Source organism: Triticum aestivum, chromosome 5B, assembly GCF_018294505.1.
Source record: "Triticum aestivum cultivar Chinese Spring chromosome 5B, IWGSC CS RefSeq v2.1, whole genome shotgun sequence".
Taxonomy (NCBI): Eukaryota; Viridiplantae; Streptophyta; class Magnoliopsida; order Poales; family Poaceae; genus Triticum; species Triticum aestivum.
Window position 1 is genome coordinate 258,507,350 of NC_057807.1, and position 22,972 is coordinate 258,530,321.

General features: G+C 53.9%; 1 protein-coding gene across 1 annotated transcript; it reads right to left on the reverse strand.

The window, feature by feature from the left end:
- Nucleotides 1-20,805: 20,805 nt before the first annotated feature.
- On the reverse strand, nucleotides 20,806-22,409 carry LOC123115950 (F-box/kelch-repeat protein At5g26960). Its single transcript, XM_044536977.1, has one exon. The coding sequence runs from the start codon at nucleotides 22,326-22,328 to the stop codon at nucleotides 20,997-20,999; it is 1,332 nt and encodes a 443-aa protein (XP_044392912.1). The 5' UTR covers nucleotides 22,329-22,409; the 3' UTR covers nucleotides 20,806-20,996.
- Nucleotides 22,410-22,972: the final 563 nt, after the last annotated feature.

The following is a 22,972-nucleotide window of genomic DNA, read 5'->3' on the forward strand; positions in this document are numbered from 1 at the left end:
GCAGATCGACGCCGTCTTGGCGTGCTTCTTCGGCTTCCTCTTCGGTGTACATGGAGACTCGCGGAGAGTCGAACTCTATATCCGTCGGGATGACGGCTTCGGCACCGTAGACGAGGAAGAAAGGCGTGAAGCCGGTTGACTTGTTTGGGGTTGTGCGCAGACTCCAGAGGACGGCAGGCAGCTCCTCGACCCAACAGCCGGCCGAACGCTCGAGTGGTTCGACCAATCGAGGCTTGATGCCGGACAGGATGAGGCCATTGGCTCGTTCCACCTGGCCGTTTGACTGCGGATGGGCAACGGACGCTAAGTCCAGTCGGATGCCCTGCGTCGCGCAGAAACGAGCCAAGGCGCCCTTGGCAAAGTTTGTGCCGTTGTCGGTGATGATGCTGTGCGGTATGCCGTACCGCACCGTGATGTCGGCAATGAAGGTTACTGCTGTAGGCCCGTTCAATTTCTTGATGGGCTTTGCTTCCACCCACTTGGTGAACTTGTCCACCGCGACAAGCAGATGAGTTAGGCCGCTTCGGGCCGTCTTGAATGGTCCTACCATGTCCAGGCCCCAAACTGCGAAGGGCCAGGCAATGGGGATTGTCTTCAGCGCGGAAGCCGGCTGAAGGGGCTTGGAGCGGAACATCTGGCACCCCTTGCATTTTTGGACTAGCTCTTTAGCTTCTTCCAGGGCAGTCGGCCAAAAGAAACCGTGCCGAAAGGCTTTGGCCACGAGTGCCCTCGAAGCCGCATGGTGGCCGCACTCGCCCTGATGGATGTCTCTGAGAATCGCTTGGCCTTGCTCTGATTCTACGCAGCGCTGGTAGACACCAGTGACACTGCGCCTGACTAGCTCTCTGTTGACTATGGTGTATGCTGCTGCTCGGCGCTGCACTTGCCGAGCCAAGATCTCATCTGCTGGCAATTCTTTGCTCACTAGAAACTTGAGGATGGGATGTGCCCATGAAGGTGCTGCTATCTCTTCAACTGCTACCACGGCGACTTGGACAAGGGTGGCTGGGCTGGGAGGCGGCGGGTTGGAGTCTGCGGCTGTTTGCTGAATTGAGGGAACCTCCGGGCCGACTGGGGCAGCTCCCGGGCCGACTGGCGCAGTCCCCGGGCCGGGCTCGGAAGTCCCCGGGCCGACTGGCGCAGTCCCCGGGCTGGGCTCTGAAGTCCCCGGGCCGACTGGCGCAGTCCCCGGGCTGGTTTCAACTGTGGCTTTCTTGAGGTCGCTTGCTGGGGCTTTGGAGTTGGATCCGACTATTTCTGGCGGAGCCGGCACAAAGATGGAGTCTGACTCTGGTGAGGGCTTGATAGACGGCTTGAGGAGGCGCTGAAGGGCGACGCCAGAAGGTATTGCTTGGCGAGTGGAGCTGACTCGTGCCAAGGCATCTGCTTGATCGTTGTCGTTTCTTGGCACGTGAATGAATTTGCACCCCTCGAAATATCCACTGAGTTGCTGCACCAGGAAGCGGTAGCTCGCCATGTTTGTGTCTTTGGCGTCCCAGTCGCCGGATGATTGCTGAACCACCAAGTCGGAGTCGCCATAGCACAGGATCCGGCGAATGCTGAGTTCTTTGGCAAGCCAGAGCCCATGAATGAGCGCCTCATATTCGGCGATGTTGTTGGAGGCGGCGAAGTGGATTTGCAGCACGTATTTGAGCTTGTCGCCCTTAGGGGAGGTGAGGACGACGCCGGCTCCAAGGCCGGTGCGCATCTTGGAGCCGTCGAAATGCATCCGCCAATGAGTGGAGTCAGGCGCTGGCGGCAGGTACTGGGTCTCGGCCCAGTCGACGAGGAAGTCGGCCAGCGCCTGCGACTTGATGGCGGTGCGGGGCTGGTAGTAGATGGTGTAAGGGGCTAAATCTATAGCCCATTTGGCCACTCGGTCGGAGGCGTCTCGGCTTCCAATGATCTCGGCGAGTGGAGCGGTGCAAACCACAGTGATTGGATGCTCTTGAAAGTAGGGCTTCAGCTTCTTGGCGGCAAAATGCACGCCGTAACACATCTTCTGATAGTGAGGGTAGTTTTGCTTGGAGGTCGACAGTACCTCGCTCAGGTAATATACCGGTCTCTGGACAGGGAGCGCCTTGCCTTCCTCCTTGCGCTCGACTACAATGACTGTGCTGACTACTCGGCTGGTGGCGGCGATGTACAAGAGCATGGGCTCTTTGGGAGTCGGAGCCGCCAACACGGGGGGAGTAGTCAACATCTTCTTCAGTTGGAGAAATGCCTCATCCGCCTTGTGGTTCCACTCAAAAAAGGTGGTCTTCTTCATCAGTTGATACAAGGGCAGAGCTTTCTCGCCCAGCCGACTGATAAATCGGCTGATGGATGCCAAGCAGCCGGTGAACTTCTGCACATCCAACAGTCGGCTGGGTACCTCCATTCTCTCAATGGCCTTGATCTTCACGGGGTTGCACTCTATGCCGCGTTCGGAGACCAGGAAGCCAAGGAGCTGGCCGGCTGGTACTCCGAACACGCACTTCTCGGGGTTGAGCTTGATCCGGAATCGGCGCAGATTTTCAAAGGTCTCTTTGAGGTCTTCCAGTAGCGTCCCACGCTTTTCCGTCTTCACCACCACATCATCCACATAGACGTGGGCGTTCCTGCCGAGTTGCTTGAGGAGGCACTTCTGCATGCAACGCTGAAAGGTGGCGCCGGCATTCCTTAAGCCGAACGTCATTGTCAGGTAACAGAAGGCTCCAAACGGCGTGATGAATGCGGTCTTCAGTCTGTCTGCTGGATTCAGCTTGATCTGGTGGTATCCTGAGTATGCATCTAGGAAACTCAACAGCTCGCATCCGGCTGTGGAGTCTATCACCTGATCAATCCTTGGCAGAGCAAACGGGTCCTTCGGGCAGGCTTTATTGAGGCTTGTGTAGTCGATGCACATCCGCCACTGCTTGTTTTTCTTCAGTACCAACACCGGGTTTGCCAGCCACTCTGGAAAAAATACTTCCATGATGAAACCGGCGGCCAGGAGCCGGGCTATCTCTTCTCCAACAACTCTTCTTTTCTCTTCTGACAGGCGGCGCAAGGGCTGCCTGACGGGCTTCATATCTGGCCTGACGTGTAGCTTGTGCTCGGCGAATTCCGTCGGTACACCCGGCATGTCCTTGGGGGACCATGCAAAGATGTCCCGATTCTCACGGAGGAAATCGACGAGCTCGCCTTCCTATTTGCTGTCAAGGCCTGTGCCTATGACAGCATGTCTCTCTGGGTGCTCTGGGTCCAAGGGTATCTTCTTGGTTTCTTTGGCCGGCTTGAATGATCCTTCTACCTCCGACTCCTTGGGGTCGGGCGATATTTCTGGCTGCTTTCCGGCCATCGCCACGACTCGGTCAAGGAGCCACTTCTCGGCTGCGATCACCAAGGACTCGGCCAGCTGACTGCTCTCGGCCGCGCAAGCGGACGACTTCTTGTAGTCGCCGGCAATGGTCAGAATCCCCTTGGAACTCGGCATCTTCATTTTGAGGTAGGCGTAGTGTGGAACCGCCATGAACTTGGCCAAGGCAGGCCGGCCAAGCAGAGCGTGGTATGGGCTCTCCAAGTCCACCACCTCGAACCAGACCGGTTCTCGGTGAAAGTGATCTTTATCCCCGAAGAGGACGTCTATCAGGATCTTGCCGATTGGTGAACAGGAGAGGCCGGGTACAATTCCATGGAACACGGTGCGGCTGCTCTGCAGCTGCCTTCGCCTGATTCCTAGCTTCTCCATGGTGTCTTTGTATAGGATGTTTATGCTGCTGCCTCCGTCTATCAGGACCCGCGAAAAACGGGCGGCCCGCCTATCAGTGGCCAAGGTCGCGCCTAAGACCAGGGCATAGGAGCCTGGACTCGGCATCACCTCTGGGTGATCCGCCCGACTCCAACTGATAGGCCTCTCGGACCAATGCATGAACTCTGGAGCATCCGTGGCTACTGCATTTACTTCTTGCTGCTGTTGGCGCCTGCTGCGCCGGTCATCTGCCACACTGGTGAATACTACGTAGGCTCCGTGCTCTTCTGGGAACTCGTCTTGTACTGCGCCGACTGGCCGAGCCGCCGGCTGCTGGGGCGGCGGCGGAGGCGGCGGCCCTGCAGGCGGCGGAGGAGTGAGGCCGTCTCCCTTGGCGATTCTGGCGAGCCAGTGGCACTTTCTGGTGGTGTGGTTCGACGGCTTCGCGCCGCTGTGGAACTTGCAAGGACCATCCAAAGTCTGCTCATAGGAGAAAGCCGGCAACCAATTGGACTTGCCGCCTTTCTGCCGCTTGGCCGGAGGCTGCCCCTCCGGCTGCTGATCTTCTACTGCTGCGACCTGCCGACTGTTGGAAGTCGGCTGTGAGGCCTTGCGTTTGTTGTCGTTTTGTTGCTGTCGCCGACTGGCGTCTCCAGCCGGAGTTCTGGGAGCCTGGGGAGTCACTTTGCCAGCCGCGTTGACTTGAATCTCCGTCTTCATAGAAGAGTCGGCCGTGGCGTACTTATCCGCTATGACTAGCAGTTCGTCAAGGGTTTCTGGCTCGTCGCAGAGGAGCTTGTGCTTGAGGAGGGTGCCCTCTCGGCACCGGCAGTGAAGTACTCGATAGCCTGCACCTCGTGCACGCCCTCGCAGGAGTTTCGAAGTTCGCCCCAGCGTGTGAGGTAGTCGCGCGTTGATTCTTTAGGGCCCTGCACGCACAAGGAGAGCTGGCGCGGCTTGGGAGGTCGCTTGTACGTGCTGGTGAAGTTGTGAATGAAGGCTTCGGTGAAGTCGACCCAGCTATTGATGTTGCGGGGCTTCAGACTGTTCAGCCATGTCTGGACCGTGCCCTGGAGCATGAGAGGAACATACTTCACGGCAACTCGCTTGTTGCTGTTTGCTATGCTGACGGCTGTGGAGTAGTCTATCAGCCAGTCTTCCGGCTTTACTGAGCCGGTGTACTTGGGCGTGTCTCGGGGGAGCGTGAACCCTTTGGGGAAGGGCTCGTCTCTGATGCGGGGCCCGAAGCAAGGCGGACCCAACTCATCTTCTTCTTCCAGCGCCAGGGATCGGTGGAGTCGGTCGATCCGATGACGGGCGTCATTCTCTCCGACTCCCTCTCGACGGCCAAGGCGACCTCCGAGAGTCGGATGCTCAATAGGTGGCGGAGAAACTCGCCGTTCTCTTCGGGGCGGGGGAGGCAGATAATCGTCCTGTTGTTCCACTGCTCTTGGGAGGCCGTCTTGGTCGCGCTCGATGGTGATATGAGTCCGACTATGACTGACAGCCGGCTCCTTCTCTTTCCTTCCGCGGACTCCGCCAGTCGGCGTCCGGGAAGTCGCGCCTTGATCTCGGCGGGGAGGTAAGTCGTTGTTTCGCTGCTGCAGCGCATCTGCGCGGCCGCCGGCCGCGTTTTGCGCTGCAACCGCGTCAAGGAGCTGCTGGACTCGCTCCATCATCACACGGCGCTCTTCGCCCTCAAAGTTCTTCAGCTCGTCGGTCGCTGCTTGGGCGGCGCGGATATTCTTCGCTGGGGTGGCGTACACGGGGCGTTTCGCTCCGAGCAAGTCGGCGATGGCCGCGCCGCGCTGTCGGACCGCACCCAGACGGCTCGGCCCAGTCAGAGCCGGCGAGCCGCCTACGGCACGGTCCATCTCGTGCTGGTATGCTTCTGACAAGCGCCTCATGCTTGCCAACTTCTTGGCGCCTTCGACGATCTGAAGGTGGCGTGCCTCCAGCGTCTCGGCGTCCGCGTCCTCTGGAATGGGCGCGGTCAAGTCTTGTAGGGCCGCGGCTAGCGGGTCCTCGGTTTCTTCACCGGAGTGCTCGCCGTGGCTGATGACGAGCACCTCCGTAACGGCGCTTCCGCCACTCTCCTCGTACGGAAGCGGCTCGTCGTAGACCACCACGTTGGTGGGGAAGATGTCAAGCGATACGGCGTCGGAGTCGACCAGCATCGGGTCGGAGGAGCCTACGGACTCCAAGTCTACGGCGGGCTCGCCGGCGACGTGGAGTTGGTCGAGGAGGCCCGCGAGAAGGTTCTCGGGGCCGCCCGTGCCTACGCCGGATGGAGGCTTGTCGGAGAGGCACACCTCGCCGATAAGTTCGGCGAGGCCGCTCGCGGCGCAGGCGGCTTCGGCGCCGCGCAGCGTGTCGATGCAAACTCCATCTGGCGAGCCTGGCTGGCTGCGCTCGCCAAGGAGGAAAAGGGTTCCCATCCAGAACAGATCTCCGGACGACGGTGCACCTCGCCCCACGGTGGGCGCCAAATGTCGGGGGTTAGGTGCGACATATGCCAAAGGATGGCTTATCATGGTGGGGGCGAGTAGAACGTCGCCGGTGCCTGGAAACGGGATGAGGCGTAGGCATGCACACCGGCGAATCTTACCCATCTTCGGGGCTCTCCGCGGAGATAACACCCCTACTGCTGCTCTGTGGGGTCTCCGCATGGTCACTATGGCGAAAGGGTTACAAGGGTGCTCCTAGAGCTGTCTCGGGAGGCAGGAGGGAGCTCAGCTGTCTCTCTCCTCCCCTGTCTATGTGTCTAACTCTATCCAAGGCCGAACCCTTTGCATGGGTGCCCCGGGGGGTTTATATAGGCCTACCCCCCGGGGGTACAATAGTAATCTGACTGGGCGTGGCCCCCAGCCGTCTGTCTCTCGTGCCGCCGTCCTTCCTGCCGGCTTCTGGGGCCCGCTGACTGGTGGGTCCCGCGGACAGGCCGAACACTGTGCAGCACTCCTGATGACGCAGGCTTGGTCATGGGGTCGTGGCAACAGTGCCGCCGTCAGTCAGGCGATCACTGTCGCCACTCCCCATCCAATCTGGTTTATGGCTTGTGGGGCCCTGGCGGGGAGACGGCCGACTCCGTGGAGGCCGACTCCCTCAGGGCCGTCTTCTGGCGCTCTGGCCGTCTCTGATTCGCCCACTGACGGGTGGCCCTGCGATCTTTGGGCCGTACAGGCCGGCGTCGTGGGCACAGTGCATCACCCACTGTGGCTGAGGTCAGGGGAGGCATGGCAACAGTGCCGCGCCTCGCCGGAGATCTCCCGGTGATACGGCTCATTGTAGCCATGCCAACCTCTCGTAGGCAGGAAAGGACGGCCACGTCGGGGCCGTGCCCTGCCTCGGTCTTCGTGAAATGTCGCGGGCTAACTCCCATAGTCGGCACTCCTGGAGGTCGCAGGCCGGGAGTCGGCTTTCTTTAAAGTCGTCGCCTGGGACTCGGCTTCTCGGGGGATCGCCAGCTGGGACTCAGCCTCTCCGAAGGTCGCTAGCTGGGACTCGGCCAGAGGGGCGTGGCCTGCCCCGATGTCTTGAAAGATCCTGGGTCCCGGGTCAGCCTACCCATGGCCCATTACTCCGACAACCTCCTTCAGCTCTGTGTCCTCCATGATCGCGTCGTACTCCTGCTCCTCCTCCTGCTGCTGCTTCGGCTTCGGCAAATCCGCAGGCAGGCCGGTTGCGATCCGAGATTCGCGCCTAGCCCGGATCTCCTCCAGCAATTGCAACCGCTGCTCTAGAGTGAGCATGGCGTAGGTGGTGATCCTCTTCCCGGGCCATGGCTAGCGACCGATCGTGACCAGATTAGAAGGATGTGACGTGGAGGGGAGGGAAAGTGTAGAAATGGGGACGGGCTAGGGTTGGGCTACCGCTGCCTGGTTTAAATAGCCGGACTTGGTCCCTCGGGTTGCACAGCGACAAGAATGCGTCCTCACTAACAATTGGAGCATACGCCCATCCGATCAATATGTTTCCGTGTGTTTTCCCCCAGGTGTCCCCATATCCACCCCACATATGGGGTGGATATGGGGGTTGCCGGTCAGCCCGAGCATTTGAGTCGGGTTTGTGCAATCCGTTTGGGTGATAAAATGTTGATCAGGTAGTGATCGAGCAGGCCGCCCGGGCGTTTGCAGCGGATATGTGACATTCGGTTGTGGATGCTCTAACTCCTTCGTGCTCGCTCACTCGCGAGAGCGAGCGATCCCCAGGAGCGGAGCACTTCGTCCCAGACGGTCGACCACTTTTGTTGGGAGGGCCATCCTGGAGAGGGACCCACCAGATGAGTCGTGGGAGATGTGCACAGTTGACTCTCTTCCTTTTTTTATGCTTACTCCCTCACTTAATCACACACACCCCTCCCTTATTTTCTCGACATAGTCTTTTGCCCCACTTTACAAATATAAAGTCACCATCACATCTATACAAAATGCTCAGGTGCAGTAGAGTAAAATACACGTTAGAACATCAGCACAAACACGCCCGCATAAAAGAAAGATGAAGAAATACCACCAAGTGGTCATAGTCTCAGGGGGGTGCTATGAGGCAAGTCAGCGTGCGGTAGCAGTTATAGCATCCATCATAAGGCCCAGGCGATTACGATATCATTGTCTAGATTGCGGGTGCCGGTGCTGCAAAAATACAAGAAATTTGAAGATTGAATCAGAGGCCCGCTGAAGAAAGGCTCGCTCCATCACATCTTATTTTGCGTCGTCCACAAAGTTCATGATAACGCCGCAAACACGAATCAGAAGAGGCGTATTCTCCTTCCACAAAGTCCACATAACTCTTGCCACCATGCAGGAGAAGAGGATGTTGATCCCTGTGTCTGGGACACCACAAAGAGGGCACAACCCATTCCCGAGGCCGTGTTTCTTAATCACCTCTATCCCAGATGGGAGGCAATCCCATAGAATTGTCGAACAAAAAAATTGATTTTCAAGGGTCGGGATGCTTTCTAGTGTGGTGAGGCCCAAGCAATAACTATTCGTCGACAGAAGGCATAATATGCCGAGTTGACAAAGAAGACACTCGAAGGGGTCAGACGCCAAGAGACAGTGTCCAAATAATCCGCAAGCAACGAAAGGAGGGCAACCCACAAACTAGCCCACTGTATGGTGCCGGTCTGCCCAAATGACCGTCAGAATAAGATGTTGCAACGACCATTGTGGGCAGCTGTGGAGACCAATACCGTTAGATCCGAACATATGGCAAACAAGTTTGAAAACCACGTACATAACGGGGCTCCCTCTACCCACAGGTCGGTTCCCTCTCCATTGCTAATGGAGGACAACCCTAGGCGGATCTCCTTCTTCATCGACTGGACTGTTCTCCAAAACCCTGATCCCTCCATACAAGAATATGCAAGTAGTGACTAACCCCTCGAAGGATCAACAATAACCCCTTCCCCTCGGATGATCTACCATACCCATTCCAGCATAAGGGCCATGCATATCCCTCCAAGATCCTTTGGCATGCATATGTCATCCAACTTTTGATATGGTATTTTTGTCGGTCATCCATCGCCTGCTAGAAGAAACGGGTGATATCTTTATCAAATGAGCTATACACCCCCCCCCCCGGAAAGATAACAACCCCATCATATACATGGGGAGACTTGAGAGGTTGGAGTCAATCAAGATGGTCTTACGCCCTTTGGATGCAAAACGACCTCACCAAGGTTTTGCCTTAGACGCACTGCAAAAGCAGGTCGAACTCGCTCAACGGAACCAACGAGTCAGACAACGACATCCCTAAATACGCAATGGGGAAAGTGGACAACCTGCAATTCAGTTTATCTACTACCCATTGCTACTTGGCCTCAGACTACCCTAAGACCACAACTTCGCTCTTTCTGAAATTGATTTTAAGACCAGATATGGCATCAAAATAGAGGATGGGGAACTTGAGATTGATGATATGAAGATCCAAGATTGATCTGCTCTCTAAAAGTCATCAATCCACACAAACTGCCATTCATGCTTTGATTAATATTGCATGCATCTATTTCTAATATTTTTAACTTCTTGCGGTGCGTTTGGAAAGTAAAAAATTATTTTCTTTTTGCTAGGAAAAAGCTTTCTCTCCTTAGGTTCATGATGTTGTTGCGGCTATCGCAGTTGCAGTACTATTCAATGTGCTTCACCAATTAATTGTGATTCCACTATCCATTCTCAACACACAGATGATCTAATGGAGATGGAAATGAATACACTCCCTGTTCAAGGGGAATAGCTCTCATATCTTACAATTGCGAGAGCAAAAAAATTCACGAATGAAGGTTTTTGAAACACAAAAATCCTTGGCTTTGCAGGGTCGATAGGCGCTAGGAATTGGTGTTTCAATTCATTGCTCTGATGATGCAAGTTTTAGCAAAATTAAGATTCAGGCAACCGCTCATCCACTCTCTCCCCCTCGCAAGCTGAAGCTTCAACCCTATGCTTTGGTGCCAAGGTTGCCGCCATCTCCAAATTCACCAAGTAACTTATCTCATAGATAATGTTTCTTTGGCTAGAGCAATTATAAGAAGGAATGTCAATTTGGATGTTGTTCGTTGGGAGATCAAACCAAATCTTGCTAAAATTTTAGTATCTCAAACCATAATGATCACTCCATATTTCATATCCCTCGTTCTCTTAGTGATGATCCGCACAATTGTGCTCACGAGGCTCTCAACAACTCTACATCTGCATTTTTTTACTTGTTCTGACTCATAATACTCTCACATGCCTTGTGGTTATATTCATGCTTTGTAGGACGCCAATTTCGATGGATATTTTGTCCAGGTTTTTATGTGTTGCTAGTGCAGATGTTGATATCCCTTCCTTAAGATCCCAATTCCCATTTTCTCCGAAGCCACTACTACTTCTTTTCTCCTTACACAGGCTTCCAATGGTTCAATGTGCCTCTACAATTTGAAGGGATGTCAAAAGGGAGATTTTCCAGGGTCATAAGTACACCATCCAGAGACATTTGCGGGTCATAGGAATCATGCCTTGTAGCGTCTGGGATGTCCACCGGATTTTCTTTTCTATGATCTTGTGTAGTTCTCCCTAGCTGAAGCTATTTCTACTTGTGATAGGCGTTGAGATTTCCCTGACTAGGAAGGGCATTGTAGTATATTAGCAGATAGTATTGCCCTCAGTAGAGAACCAAGGTTTATCGAACCAGTAGGAGATTCACGCAAACAAAGATAAACGGTAAATGTACACACATAAAACAAATACTTGGACCCAACGCGGGCAAGAGGGTTGGCAATTCCGTTGAACTCATTAATTGCAAGGATTAATTTTGTCAATGGTAGAAATATAAATTGCAGAACAAAACAAAATATAATAAATTACAACAAGGTATTTATGGTTTTAGTAATATGATGTGAATGGACCCGGGGGCATAGCTTTCACTAGAGCATCTCTCTCATGAGCGTAGTAACGGTGGGTACGCAAATTACTGTTGGTCAATTGATAGAAAAACACATAATTATGATGTTATTCATGGCATCATCAGTACATAGGCATTACATCCATGACAAGTGGACCAAAACGATTCTGCATCTACTAGTATTACTCCATCCCTTGACCACTATCCAGCATGCATCTTAAGTTTTAAGTTCATAACAAATAGAGTAATGCTTGGAGCATGAAGACATAATGTAGACAAAATAAGACCACCTAATATGATAGAACCCCGTCGTTTTACCCTAGTACCAACAATACAAACATGTGCCTCGCTACCCCTTCTATCACGAGGTGAGGACACCGCAAGATTGAGCCTACTACCATGCACCACTTCCACTGAAGATCTACTAATCAACTTGGCCAAAAAACTCATAGATCGCACAGCATTACATATCTATAACAATCACACATAATAAAGTTCAGAAAAGACTTAATTACTTTCAATGAATAATCGAATCATAAACCCACAATTCACCGAATCCCAACAAGTGCACCGCAAAAAGATTACATCGAATCGATCTCCGAAGAGAACATTGTATTAAAGATCAAAGAGAGAGAGAGAGAGAGAAGATCCATCTAGCTAACGGTATGGACCCGTGAGTCCTGTGAGAACTACTCACGCATCATTGGAGAGGCAGCAAGGTTGATGTAGAGGCCCTCCTTGATCGATTCCCCCTCCAGCAGTGTACTGACAGAAGCCGAGGTCACGAAAGAACAGAGGCTTGCGGCAGCGGAATAATTATTTCGGGTCTCCCTCTAGCGGTTTCTAGATTTTAGGGAATTATAAGCTTGGAATTAGGTCAAACGGAGTTACAAGGGGGCCACAAGATCGGGTGGCACGCCTCCCTGGGGGCACACCCTCTGAACTTGTGGCTCTCTCGTGCATTGTCCGGTCTCCCCCCAAAGTTTCTAGGGTCTCTCCTAGTCCAGAAAAAAATCACTGTAAAATTTCATCATGTGTGAATTTTGTTTGGTACTATTTTCCTGCAAAACAATAAAATAGGCAAAATCAGGAACTGGCTATGGGCACTGAGTTAATAGGTTAGTTCTCAAAAATGATATAAAATTGCATATAAAGCATACAAGATTGATAATATAATAGCATGAAACAGTAAAAAATTATAGATACATTGGAGACGTATCAGCTATTTCTGCTATCTTTCTTTATCTCGCTTTGTTGCCTTACTGTTCATCACAATCTTCTTTAGGTTCCTCCTTCTAGTGGCTTGCTTCAGCTCGGGATGTTAGGCTCTGCTCTTGCTCTCAACTCTTGTATCTTTTAGCAGGGCCTTGTGCTTCACCTTGTACTACTACTATTTAAGATGAATGCATTTGAGCGCCTTTTCCTGTTGAAAAAGGCTGCCGCCTATCATGTTGTTTCCTCCAAATCACTTTGCTTTTCTAGTAATAGCATTTCCGAATCATGCATACGGCTCTAATGTGGGGAAATGATGACATAATTGGGTCACATATCCAAACCAATCTAGTTGTCGTACAACAAACATAGGAGATATACTAAAAAACTTAGCTCCTAGTAATGAGTTATTGGGAGGCTCTCTGCTGAAGAGAGTGTGCTTGCTCTTGATTACGTGCCTGGTTTTTTTCAAAGGCCAGTTACAGTCTGCGTACCTTCGAGGGTGAGATGCCCATGCCACTGTTGTCGCCAGTAAGCCCAAGCTAGGAACTCGCTGAAGGTCGATATGATGCGGCGGGGCCGCTAGAGGGCATGGAGCGGGTTAAATGGTTGGGAGGGGAAGGTTTAATTTGATCCCAGCTAGGATGGATTAGACGGAGCCTGAGGTTGAGGCAGGGTCGCGACGTCGCCGGTGAGGGTGAGCTAGGACCTCAGCGACGCAACCTCTATGTTGTAGTGGAGGAAAGGGGTTAACTGGTTCAAGTCCTTACAATTTAGGCAAGACCATAAAGGTGCTGCATTGTGGGATCCTGGTCGAATGGTGGAGAAAAAAACACTATATTGGGTTGAACCGCATAATAACGAGCGATATGACAATTTTGGTCGAAAAGACCACTCTAGTAGAGTCGCTATCCATCTTATAATTGCCATAATTTATCGAAAGTGCTCCAAAACTTCCCCGTGAGCCTCCATATTTGAAGGTTATGGGGTGTTGGTTTGAAGGGCGCTCCATCCGTTAATTGCTCGTGCGGGAGGCAAGTTTCACCCTCCTCCTCAGGCTCCCACGTGGCCCATCTTCTGTCGATGTCATTGGTGTAGACGACAAATGCTATGGAACCAAGAAATATGCCAACAAATGGTGTTGGCCTCATGTCAACTGCTCACGGCCATCCCGATCACATTTTTTGCCGCCCTCCATGCTTTTCCACTACTTCCCACCCATGCCTATAAAAATGTTGTCCCAATGGAGGAATAGCTCACAACCTCCACTTTCAACATGTTAGACTGTATAGCTTCTGTATATGTGTATGTATATGTGTACGTATGATGTAACGTTGTACCCCTTCATTATATATATGTGATAGGCCGCCCCTAGAGGGTTGAGCCGGTTCCCCAAACCTATTGTCTTACATGGTATCAGACTAGGTCAAACGCTTCCGCTACACCCTACGTCGCCGCCGCCGTTTTCGTCGCTCACGTCGCGCCGCCGCCACAATGTCGGGATCCGCCGCCTCGGGCTCCTCCACGGCCAGCTACCTGCCGGCCTCCCTGGCAGCCCTCCTCTCCCGGCCCCTCGACTCTGTCGCGGTCGCTTCACTCCCGATCGGGACGAGGAGCGTCGGCTCCTTCTTCTCCTCGTCGCCGGGAAACTCGCTGGTGGTCCGCACCTCCAGCGCCACGACGGGCGCCTCCTCGCCCGCCTTCGTCAGCGACAACGCCGTCGCCCCGATGGCGGCCTCTGACTCAGCCCTGATGGCCGGCCTCGCCGCGTCAGGCGCGGCTCCTGCGCCGTCCGTCTCCGCGGCCGCACCTGTGGCCACTGCCCCTATGGCGCCTTTGCCACCGGCAGCCTCCACGGGTTCCCTACTGCCGCCGCCATTTCACTTCGGAAACCTTATCGCCATCAAGTTGTCGTTGGACAATTACATCTTCTGGCGTGCGCAGGTTCTCCCGCTTCTTGGGAGTCACTACCTGCTTGGCTACGTTGGCGGTTCTCTCCCCTGTCCCCCTGCGCTGATCGATAGCGTGCACGGCCCAGTTTACAATCCGGCGCATCGTGTTTGGATGGGGCAGGACCAAGCGAACCTCTCCTCCATCCAGGGGTCGCTCACTCCGGCCGTTGCCGGTCTTGTTGTCTTCGCCAAGACGTCCCATGAGGCGTGGACCATTCTTGAGCGCTCGTTTGCAGCACAGTCGCAGGCTCATGTCTCTGCGCTCCATCGTCAACTTGGGGAGTGTCAAAAGCTTGACTCCACTGCCACTGAGTTCTACAACAAGGTCAAGGGCCTCGCCGACACATTGGCCTCTATTGGACAGCCCCTCACCGACTCCGAGTTCAACTCGTTTATTGTCAATGGTCTTGATGAGGAGTATGATGCCTTAGTCGAGATCATTAACGAGCGGTGCAACTCGACACCCATGCTGGCGCACGAGGTCTTTTCCCGTCCCCTTCTCACTGAGCAACGGGTCGAGACGCGCCGCTCCAGGAGCAACGGCTCCCTCCCGACCAAGCCGCCACCAAGGGTGGCCGCTCTTCTTCATCATCCCGGGCTCCTTCGGGGCTGCCACCACCGCCCGCCTCGCCCCCCCCTCCTACTGCGACATTACCGGGGGTTGGCGGTCAGCGTGTGTGTCAGCTTTATGGCCGCGATGGGCACTGGGCCTCTAAGTGTCACAAACGCTTTCGGAAGAGTTTTCTGGGCCTCGGCAATGATGGCAAGGACACGCGCAACTTTGCGCGTCAAGTGGCCATGGCAGATCGACCGGTGGCCACAAAGCAGCAAGGGCACACTCAGTCCTACTCTGTTGATCCTCACTGGTATATGGACTCTGGGGCAACAGAGCATCTGACGAGTGAGATGGGCAAGCTCCATACTCGCGAACCCTACCATGGCTCCGACAAGATCCACACCGCCAATGGAGCAGGTATGCATATATCTCATATTGGTCAAGCATCTCTTCTCACTAGGCATGCAAATAGGAGTCTTCAGCTTCGTAATGTGCTTAGAGTTCCCTCTGTGACATGTAATCTTCTTTCTGTTCCTAAACTCACACGTGATAATAATGTGCTTTGTGAATTTCATCCTTTTGATCTTTTTATCAAGGATCGGGGCACGAGGGACATTCTTCTTAGCGGGCGGTTGTGCCAGGGCCTCTATCGTTTGGAGCATCCTGGTGTCGCTCGCGTCTTCAGTGGAGTTCGGGTATCTCCGTCACAGTGGCATGCTCGCCTTGGTCACCCGGCCACACCTATCGTTCGTCATGTTTTACGTCGTCATGAGCTTCCTAGCATGTCTAGTAATAAAGATGTAGCAGTGTGTGATGCTTGTCAGCAGGAGAAGAGTCATCAACTTCCTTTTTTGGAGTCCAGTCGTGAGGTTAAACATCCTTTAGAACTTGTTTTCTTTGATGTATGGGGTCCTTCTCAGACTTCTGTCAGTGGTCACAATTATTATATCAGTTTCATTGATGCTTATAGTCGCTTTACCTGGCTTTATCTTATTAAACGCAAATCTGATGTGTTTGACATTGTTGTTCAGTTTCAAAAGCATGTTGAACGCCTTCTCAAGCACAAAATTGTTCATGTCCAGTCAGACTGGGGGGGGGGGGTGAGTATCGCAACCTCAACTCCTTCTTTCAGTCGCTTGGGATCGCTCACCGTTTAGCATGTCCACATACACATCAACAGAATGGTTCTGTGGAACGTAAGTGTCGTCACATTGTTGAAACTGGTCTTACTCTTTTGGCCCATGCATCGGTTCCCTTTCGGTTCTGGAGTGATGCTCTTACCACTGCATGTTTGCTCATAAACCGCACCCCCACTCGTGTTTTGAATATGAAGACTCCCATTGAAGTTCTCCTTAACGAACAACCTGATTATACCTTCTTTAAGGTTTTTGGGTGTGCTTGTTGGCCGCATCTCCGCCCTTATAACAAATGCAAGCTTGAGCTTTGTTCCAAGAAGTGTGTTTTTCTTGGTTATAGCTCTCTTCATAAAGGTTACAAATTTCTTCATGTTCCCACAAATTGTGTCTACATATCTCGGGATGTTGTGTTTGATGAGCAAGTTTTTCCCTTTGCCAAGCTTCCTGTGTCCACTGCTGAACCATCATATTTGCATTCATCCTTCGTTGCATCTGACCAATTTGATGATGTTGCATACTCTCCTATTTTGTTGCCTAACCATGGTGCAGGCACTGGACATGGGGCTCGGTTGGAGATTTTGGAGGCGCCATCGTCTCCTCCTGATGATCGTGAGGTGTCCCTGCATGGCCTCGGCAATCGTGCTCATGCACATCGGGCCGAACCTCCTCCTACACCGACTGCTTCGGCGCCCCCGGCCCCTGGACCGGCGCCCTTGATCTCTGGGCCATCTTCGTCGCCCATGGGCCCGGAGTCGGCCGCTGAGCCGGCCTCGCCGCTTCGCTAGGAGGCCTCGTCGTCCTCTCGGCCCACCACCATGCCGGCCTCGTCACCCTCTCAGTCTGACACGCCTGGGCCGTGCTCGCCTGGGCCGTGCTCGCCTGGGCCGAGCTCACCTGCCCCTGGAGCCCTCTCGCCGCTGCTTCCTGAGGCATCTCCATCGATGGCCAAGGCGTCGCCATCGTCGTCACCGCCTACATCACCGTCGGTGCTTTCTGAGGCATCTCCGTCACTGGCTGAGGCGTCGCCATCACCGTCACCTGTGGCTCCTGTGGCTCCTCAACGACCACATACGCGGAGTCGCAGTGGAGTATTTCAGCCCAAACAGCGCACTGATGGTACGGTTGCCTAGTTGGCTGCATGTCTGGCTGCTGTCCGTGCGGATCCTACCTCCGAGCCTCGTACGTACCAAGCTGCTCTTAGCATACCTCATTGGCGAGAGGCCATGGAACAGGAGTACCATGCTCTTCTTCGTAACAAGACATGGACTCTTGTTCCGCCCCCACCCCGAGTTAATGTCATCGATTCTAAATGGGTTTTCAAAGTGAAGAAGCATTCTGATGGTTCTATTGAGCGCTACAAGGCGCGGCTGGTTGCTCGAGGATTTCGGCAGCGTTATGGTCTTGATTATGAAGACACATTCAGCGCAGTTGTTAAACCTACTACCATCAGGCTTCTTCTCTCTCTTGCAGTTACTCGGGGTTGGTTTCTTCGTCAGCTTGATGTGCAGAATGCCTTTCTCCATGGTGTCTTGGAGGAGGAGGTCTATATGCGGCAGCCATCAGGGTTCTCTGATCCTGATCATCCTGATTATCTGTGTCGTCTTACGAAAGCACTCTATGGTCTGAAGCAGGCTCCCCGTGCTTGGCATGCTCGTCTTGCGACAGCCCTACCTGCTCATGGTTTTGCATCATCGGCTACTGACTCTTCGTTATTTCTTCTACAACGGCCCGAAGTTATCATGTACCTGCTGGTCTATGTGGATGATATTATACTTGTCAGTTCTTCTCAGTCGGCTGCTGCTGCTCTTGTTCGGTCTCTTGGTGCTGACTTTGCAGTCAAAGATCTTGGGAAGCTTCACTACTTCCTTGGTGTGGAAGTTGCTTCTCTCTCTGATGGTCTTGTTATGACACAGAAGAAGTACTGTTTGGACTTATTGCAGCGGGATGGAATGCTTAAGTGCAAACCAACTACTACACCTATGTCTGCTACTGACAGGATCACTGCTGTAGATGGTGAGCTCCTTCCCTCTGCTGACGCGACACAGTACATGAGTATTTTTGGTGGGTTGCAGTACTTGACGATCACCCGTCCAGATATTTCATTTGCTGTGAACAGAGTATGTCAGTATCTCCAGGCACCTCGTGACGCTCATTGGTCTGCAGTTAAGCGCATCTTGCGCTACATTCGCTTCACATTGTCCTATGGCTTGCACATTTGACCGAATCCCTCTAGGGTCATTTCAGCATATTCTAATGCGGATTGGGCTGGCAGTCCGGATGACAGGCGATCCACGGGGGGCTATGTTGTGTTCTTTGGCTCTACCTTGATCGCCTGGAGTGCTCGGAAACAAGCTATTGTTTCACGTAGCAGTACTGAAGCTGAGTATAAGGATGTGGCTAATGCAACTGCAGAGATTATCTGGGTGCAGTCTTTGCTTCAGGAGTTGGGTATATCTCAATCACAGTCTCCTATTCTTTGGTGTGATAACATCGGTGCTACATACCTATCTGCTAATCCGGTATTTCATGCCTGAACGAAACACATCGAAGTGGACTATCATTTTGTACGGGAACGGGTATCTCAGAAGCAACTACAAATCAAGTTTATCTCTTCCAAAGATCAACTTGCAGATATCTTCACCAAGCCGTTACCTCTCCCGCGGTTTGAGAATTGTCGGCGCAATCTTATCCTTCTAGATTCTTTAGGAAGTGGCTAAGATTGAGGGAGGGTGTTAGACTGTATAGCTTCTGTATATGTGTACGTATATGTGTACGTATGATGTAACGTTGTACCCCTTCATTATATATATGTGATAGGCCACCCCTAGAGGGTTGAGCCGGTTCCCCAAACCTATTGTCTTACACAACATCATCGCGCAAAGCCTCCACTTTTCTCCCCATCGTCATGTATGAAATAGCTCATAAGCTAACACCCATATCCTCCACTTCCCTTCCCGTTGCCATGTCGTTTCCCCCGGGGCCAGGCTAGGTGTTGCTCTCGGAGGAGGAGGAGAGGATCATGGACGAGGAGGAAGATGAGAAGGGGGCTGACCTCATTGTCGAGGAGGAGGAGTAGGATCGTTGTGATGAGCTGGAGGCAGCGCAAGAGGATCCCATCCTCAATGAGTGGCTGCATAGGGATCCCAAAACACACTCAATTGAGTGAGATTTCCGGCACAAGTACGTGCAGATCACGTATGGGCCGGAGAAAGCTCACCCACACAACTCACATCAGCCACCATGTGTCCCCCACTGCCTCACTGTTAAGGAGGCATGAGATGAGCACACGAGGCCTACGCTACGCCTCGGTCGTCCGTCCCCTCGAAATCTTCAAGGAGACCGCTGCCGAGCAGGCTTTGGTGACGAAGAAAGACCGCACCATCTTGCTTTATTACAAGAAGAAAAGAACGGACTTGGCAACAGAGAGGGAGCACATCAGATGACACAAACTCGACATGGAGATGGAGACATTCACCGACACGAATGGCATCATATTGCCCTTGCCCCTCTCGGCGACTGTGTGGATGAATGGATCGAAGACGAAGTCGCCAGACCGTCACACCACCATGCCTAGAGAATGAGTCGACTCATCACATATGCATATGCCCCGAGCATGTAGCTTTCAACATTGACGTGGAGCTCAAAATCATGATGTCGTCGCTAAAAGCGACAAATTTTGAACCTATATCGCTAATTGACTTTTCTTTTCTTTTTGCGAGAAAACTTCCGATCTATTCATCTTCAATCATGACATCACAATGAACATCAAAAATTATAAAAAAAAATTACATCCAGATCCGTAGATCACCTACCGACGACTGCAAGCACTGAAGCGAGCCAAAGACACACCGCCGTCATCGGCCTACCTCGCCGGAGCCAGGAAAAACTTGTTGCATTAGACAGTCGTCAAGCCATTGTGCTAAGGCCCCACAGGATCAACGCAACAGAATAACAACTGCCACCAATGAAGAGTAGCATAGATCGAAAAGATCCAACCTGAACAGACACGAACATAGACCAAGTACAACCCGATCCGAGAAAATCCACCAAGGACAGATGCACCGGAGACACACCTCCACACGCCCACCGACGATGCTAGACATACCACCAGGACGGGGCTAGGCTGGAAGATCCTTATTTCGTCTTAAGGGAGCCGCAGTCGTCTCGTCTTCGTGAGCAGGACACGAATCCTAACCAAACTCGAAGGAACATCTGAAAACAGAGCCCTCCCGGCAAGGGCCGGTATCCACCGCGCCGCCATCACCCTGAAGTCATCCGGAGACGAGGCGGACTGGCGGCGACGCCGGCGGGAGGCAAAGGAACCCTAGGCTTTTCTTAGGGGAGGAGGTGGCTGCATGGATCCAAGTGCTAATTGACGTTTCATCCTCCATGTAAGAACATCGTAATGCAACGCTAGCTTAAATCAATGGAAGCATGTGATTATTTGGTTGTTGTAACAAAAAAAAAGAAAGAAGAAGAGTGAATCAACTTGTGGTTGAGTTGGTTTGGTGGACAGTGGTATCCCCAACCCACCAGGGTTCAAATCCTGGTGCTCGCATTATTCCTGGATTTATTTCAGGATTTCCGGTGATGCGCTTTCAGTGGGAGGAGACGTTTCCGTCGACGACGAGGCGCCTACGATGACTTCGTAAATCTCAAGATGATATGCCGGCTCAGTCTTTCGGAGGTGCTCATAGGGTGTGCGTGTGTGCATTCATGATGCTCAAAAACAAAAAAGAAGAAGAGATGGAAGCAGACAATATGGGTGACCTATGTGGGTTGCTCTAAGACGGTGGGAAGGCGTCAAACTCGAGTCACGTCATCCATGGCACGACCCATGACGATGGCCCCGGCTAGTTTGGAAAACTGAATACGACGCCAAATTTCGGCATCAATAGTTAAGAACTGTACTCGAATAAACCAACCTCAGCTCAATAACAATACACGAAAATGTAGCATCAAGTCAAATCAAATCAAACAAACCCAGCGTTTACTTGCACACCGTGTCAATCCCACCGAACAGCCACAAATGTCAGTGGCCCACGCTGTCAGCACTCGACGCCCGCACAGGCGGCTCGCCGGAACCCGGGTGGCAGGTCCGGCGCGCGGTTCCACTTGCCGCCGGCGATGTCGTACGCCAGCACCATCCCTTCGAACGGGCCGGCGCCCGCCGCATTGTGGCCCCGGACTGCCGCCGCGCTCATTACGGCTGTCACTGTCTCACGCCCGATGCCAGCCATCGTCACCCGCACCGCCATGCCCAGCCCCACCGACCCCCTCGGCATGGGCGGGGCCTCGAGCGCCACCCACCCGCCACCAGCTCTGAGATCGCTGCCTCGGCCGGCACCACCGTGCCACCTCCAGAAGGAAAGCTCCACCGCGTGGCTGGCCACGACGTAGAGATGGTCGCCGACGCCGCAGGCGCCCACGACGCAGCCGCCGCCGGGCAGCGCCCGCGGGCGCGCCCAGGTGCCGGACGCGACGTGCAGCGCGTCCACCGACCCGGCGCACACGTGCGCCCCGAGCGCCCGCGCTCCGTCGCCGGACACCGCGACCCCGCCGGCCACGTAGAACACCCCGCCGGCCCCGGCCCCGGCGCACCCGTACCTCCTCCGCGGCGCCTCGGACACCACGCGCCACGCGTCTGCCACCGGGTCGTACTCCTCGACCGCCGCGGTCCGCGCGGACCCGCCGGCGACGTAGATCCGCCCTCCCACGGCGGCGGCCGCGAACTTCTTCCGCGGGAACAGCGTGGGTGCACACGCGCGCGCGGCACCCGTGAGCGCGTCCACCCGCAGCGTGGCGCCGCGGCCGACGAGGAAGATCTCGCGGCCCAGCGCGACGGCGCGCGCGTGCGCGAACACGGAGCGGCCGCAATGCAGCAGGGCCAGCGGCAGCGGCAGCGCGGTGACCTGGAGCTGCTGCTGCTCCGGCCGGAACTGGAGCAGGGCCTGGGCAAAGGCGCCGCCGTGGTCGGGGACGGAGACGGCGAGCAGGGAGGGCTGGAGCTGACCGCGCGCGCGGCGGAGCTGGAGGAAGGCGTGGGACGCGAGGAGGTCGGCGAAGCGGCGGCAGACGGCGGGGAGCGGCGGGAGGGAGACCCTGGGCACGCGGACAAGGCACTCGAGGATGAGGTCGTCGGGCAGCGCGGAGATGGGCGGTGGTGGTTGGGCGGAGAAGCAGAGGCTGGTGGTGGAGGAAGCAGCGGCAGGAGCGGGGATGGGGACTGGGACGGGGACGGGGACGGAGATGTGGCGGTCGGGGTCGGCAGGGATGCAGGACTTGACGAACCACGACATGCTACGGGAGTGGCAGCTGTCCGCGGGCATGCCAGTGGCCTCGGGAGCTCGCCGGAGTGGATCGGGGTCGCGGTGGTGCATTCGCCGATGGTGAGTATGCTTCTACGAGTCTATGGCTGTACCGTCAAAGTTCGGCCGTGGATTTGGGTTAGATTTTGAGTGCGATTTAGATTAACAGATGGGTTGTGACTGTGATTGGGCATTGAGGAGGAGTAGCGGGGCCAGCCGTTGGGCACTCTGCCGGTGCGGCGGTGCCCCCACCGGCAAAGGACGGAGTTGATTGCTTGTTTGAAATTCAAGTCAGGATTCAAAATGATTTGGCTATTTTTTCTTAGTTTTGACGAAACAACACCATATATTGTAAGTATTGTAAATACTCCAATTTCATGTCATATAAAAGTGGGTGATGTCAAGTCGCCTATGTATGGTAAGTGGTAAGAGTTTCGGATTTCTCTCTGTGTGTGCGCGCGCAATATAGACGCAGACGCTTACAAATATGTTAAGTCATTTCTACGAATTGGGTTGCTCGAAAAATAACGATTTAGCTGGTGGTGATATGAAGCTGGGATAACTTCAGGTTGACCAAATATTTTAGAGCATCTACAGTCGGACGCTTCAAACCCGCCTCAAACGCCCGGACGGACGCCCCGGTCGACCAATCACAAAAAAGCGACGCAAACGGGGTCTCAAACGCCCGGGCACGTCCGTCACGTCGGACCGACGAT

Excerpts from the sequence above, each read along its gene's own strand:
- LOC123115950 (XM_044536977.1), bottom strand. The coding sequence starts at position 22,328 with ATGCACCACCGCGACCCCGATCCACTCCGGCGAGCTCCCGAGGCCACT.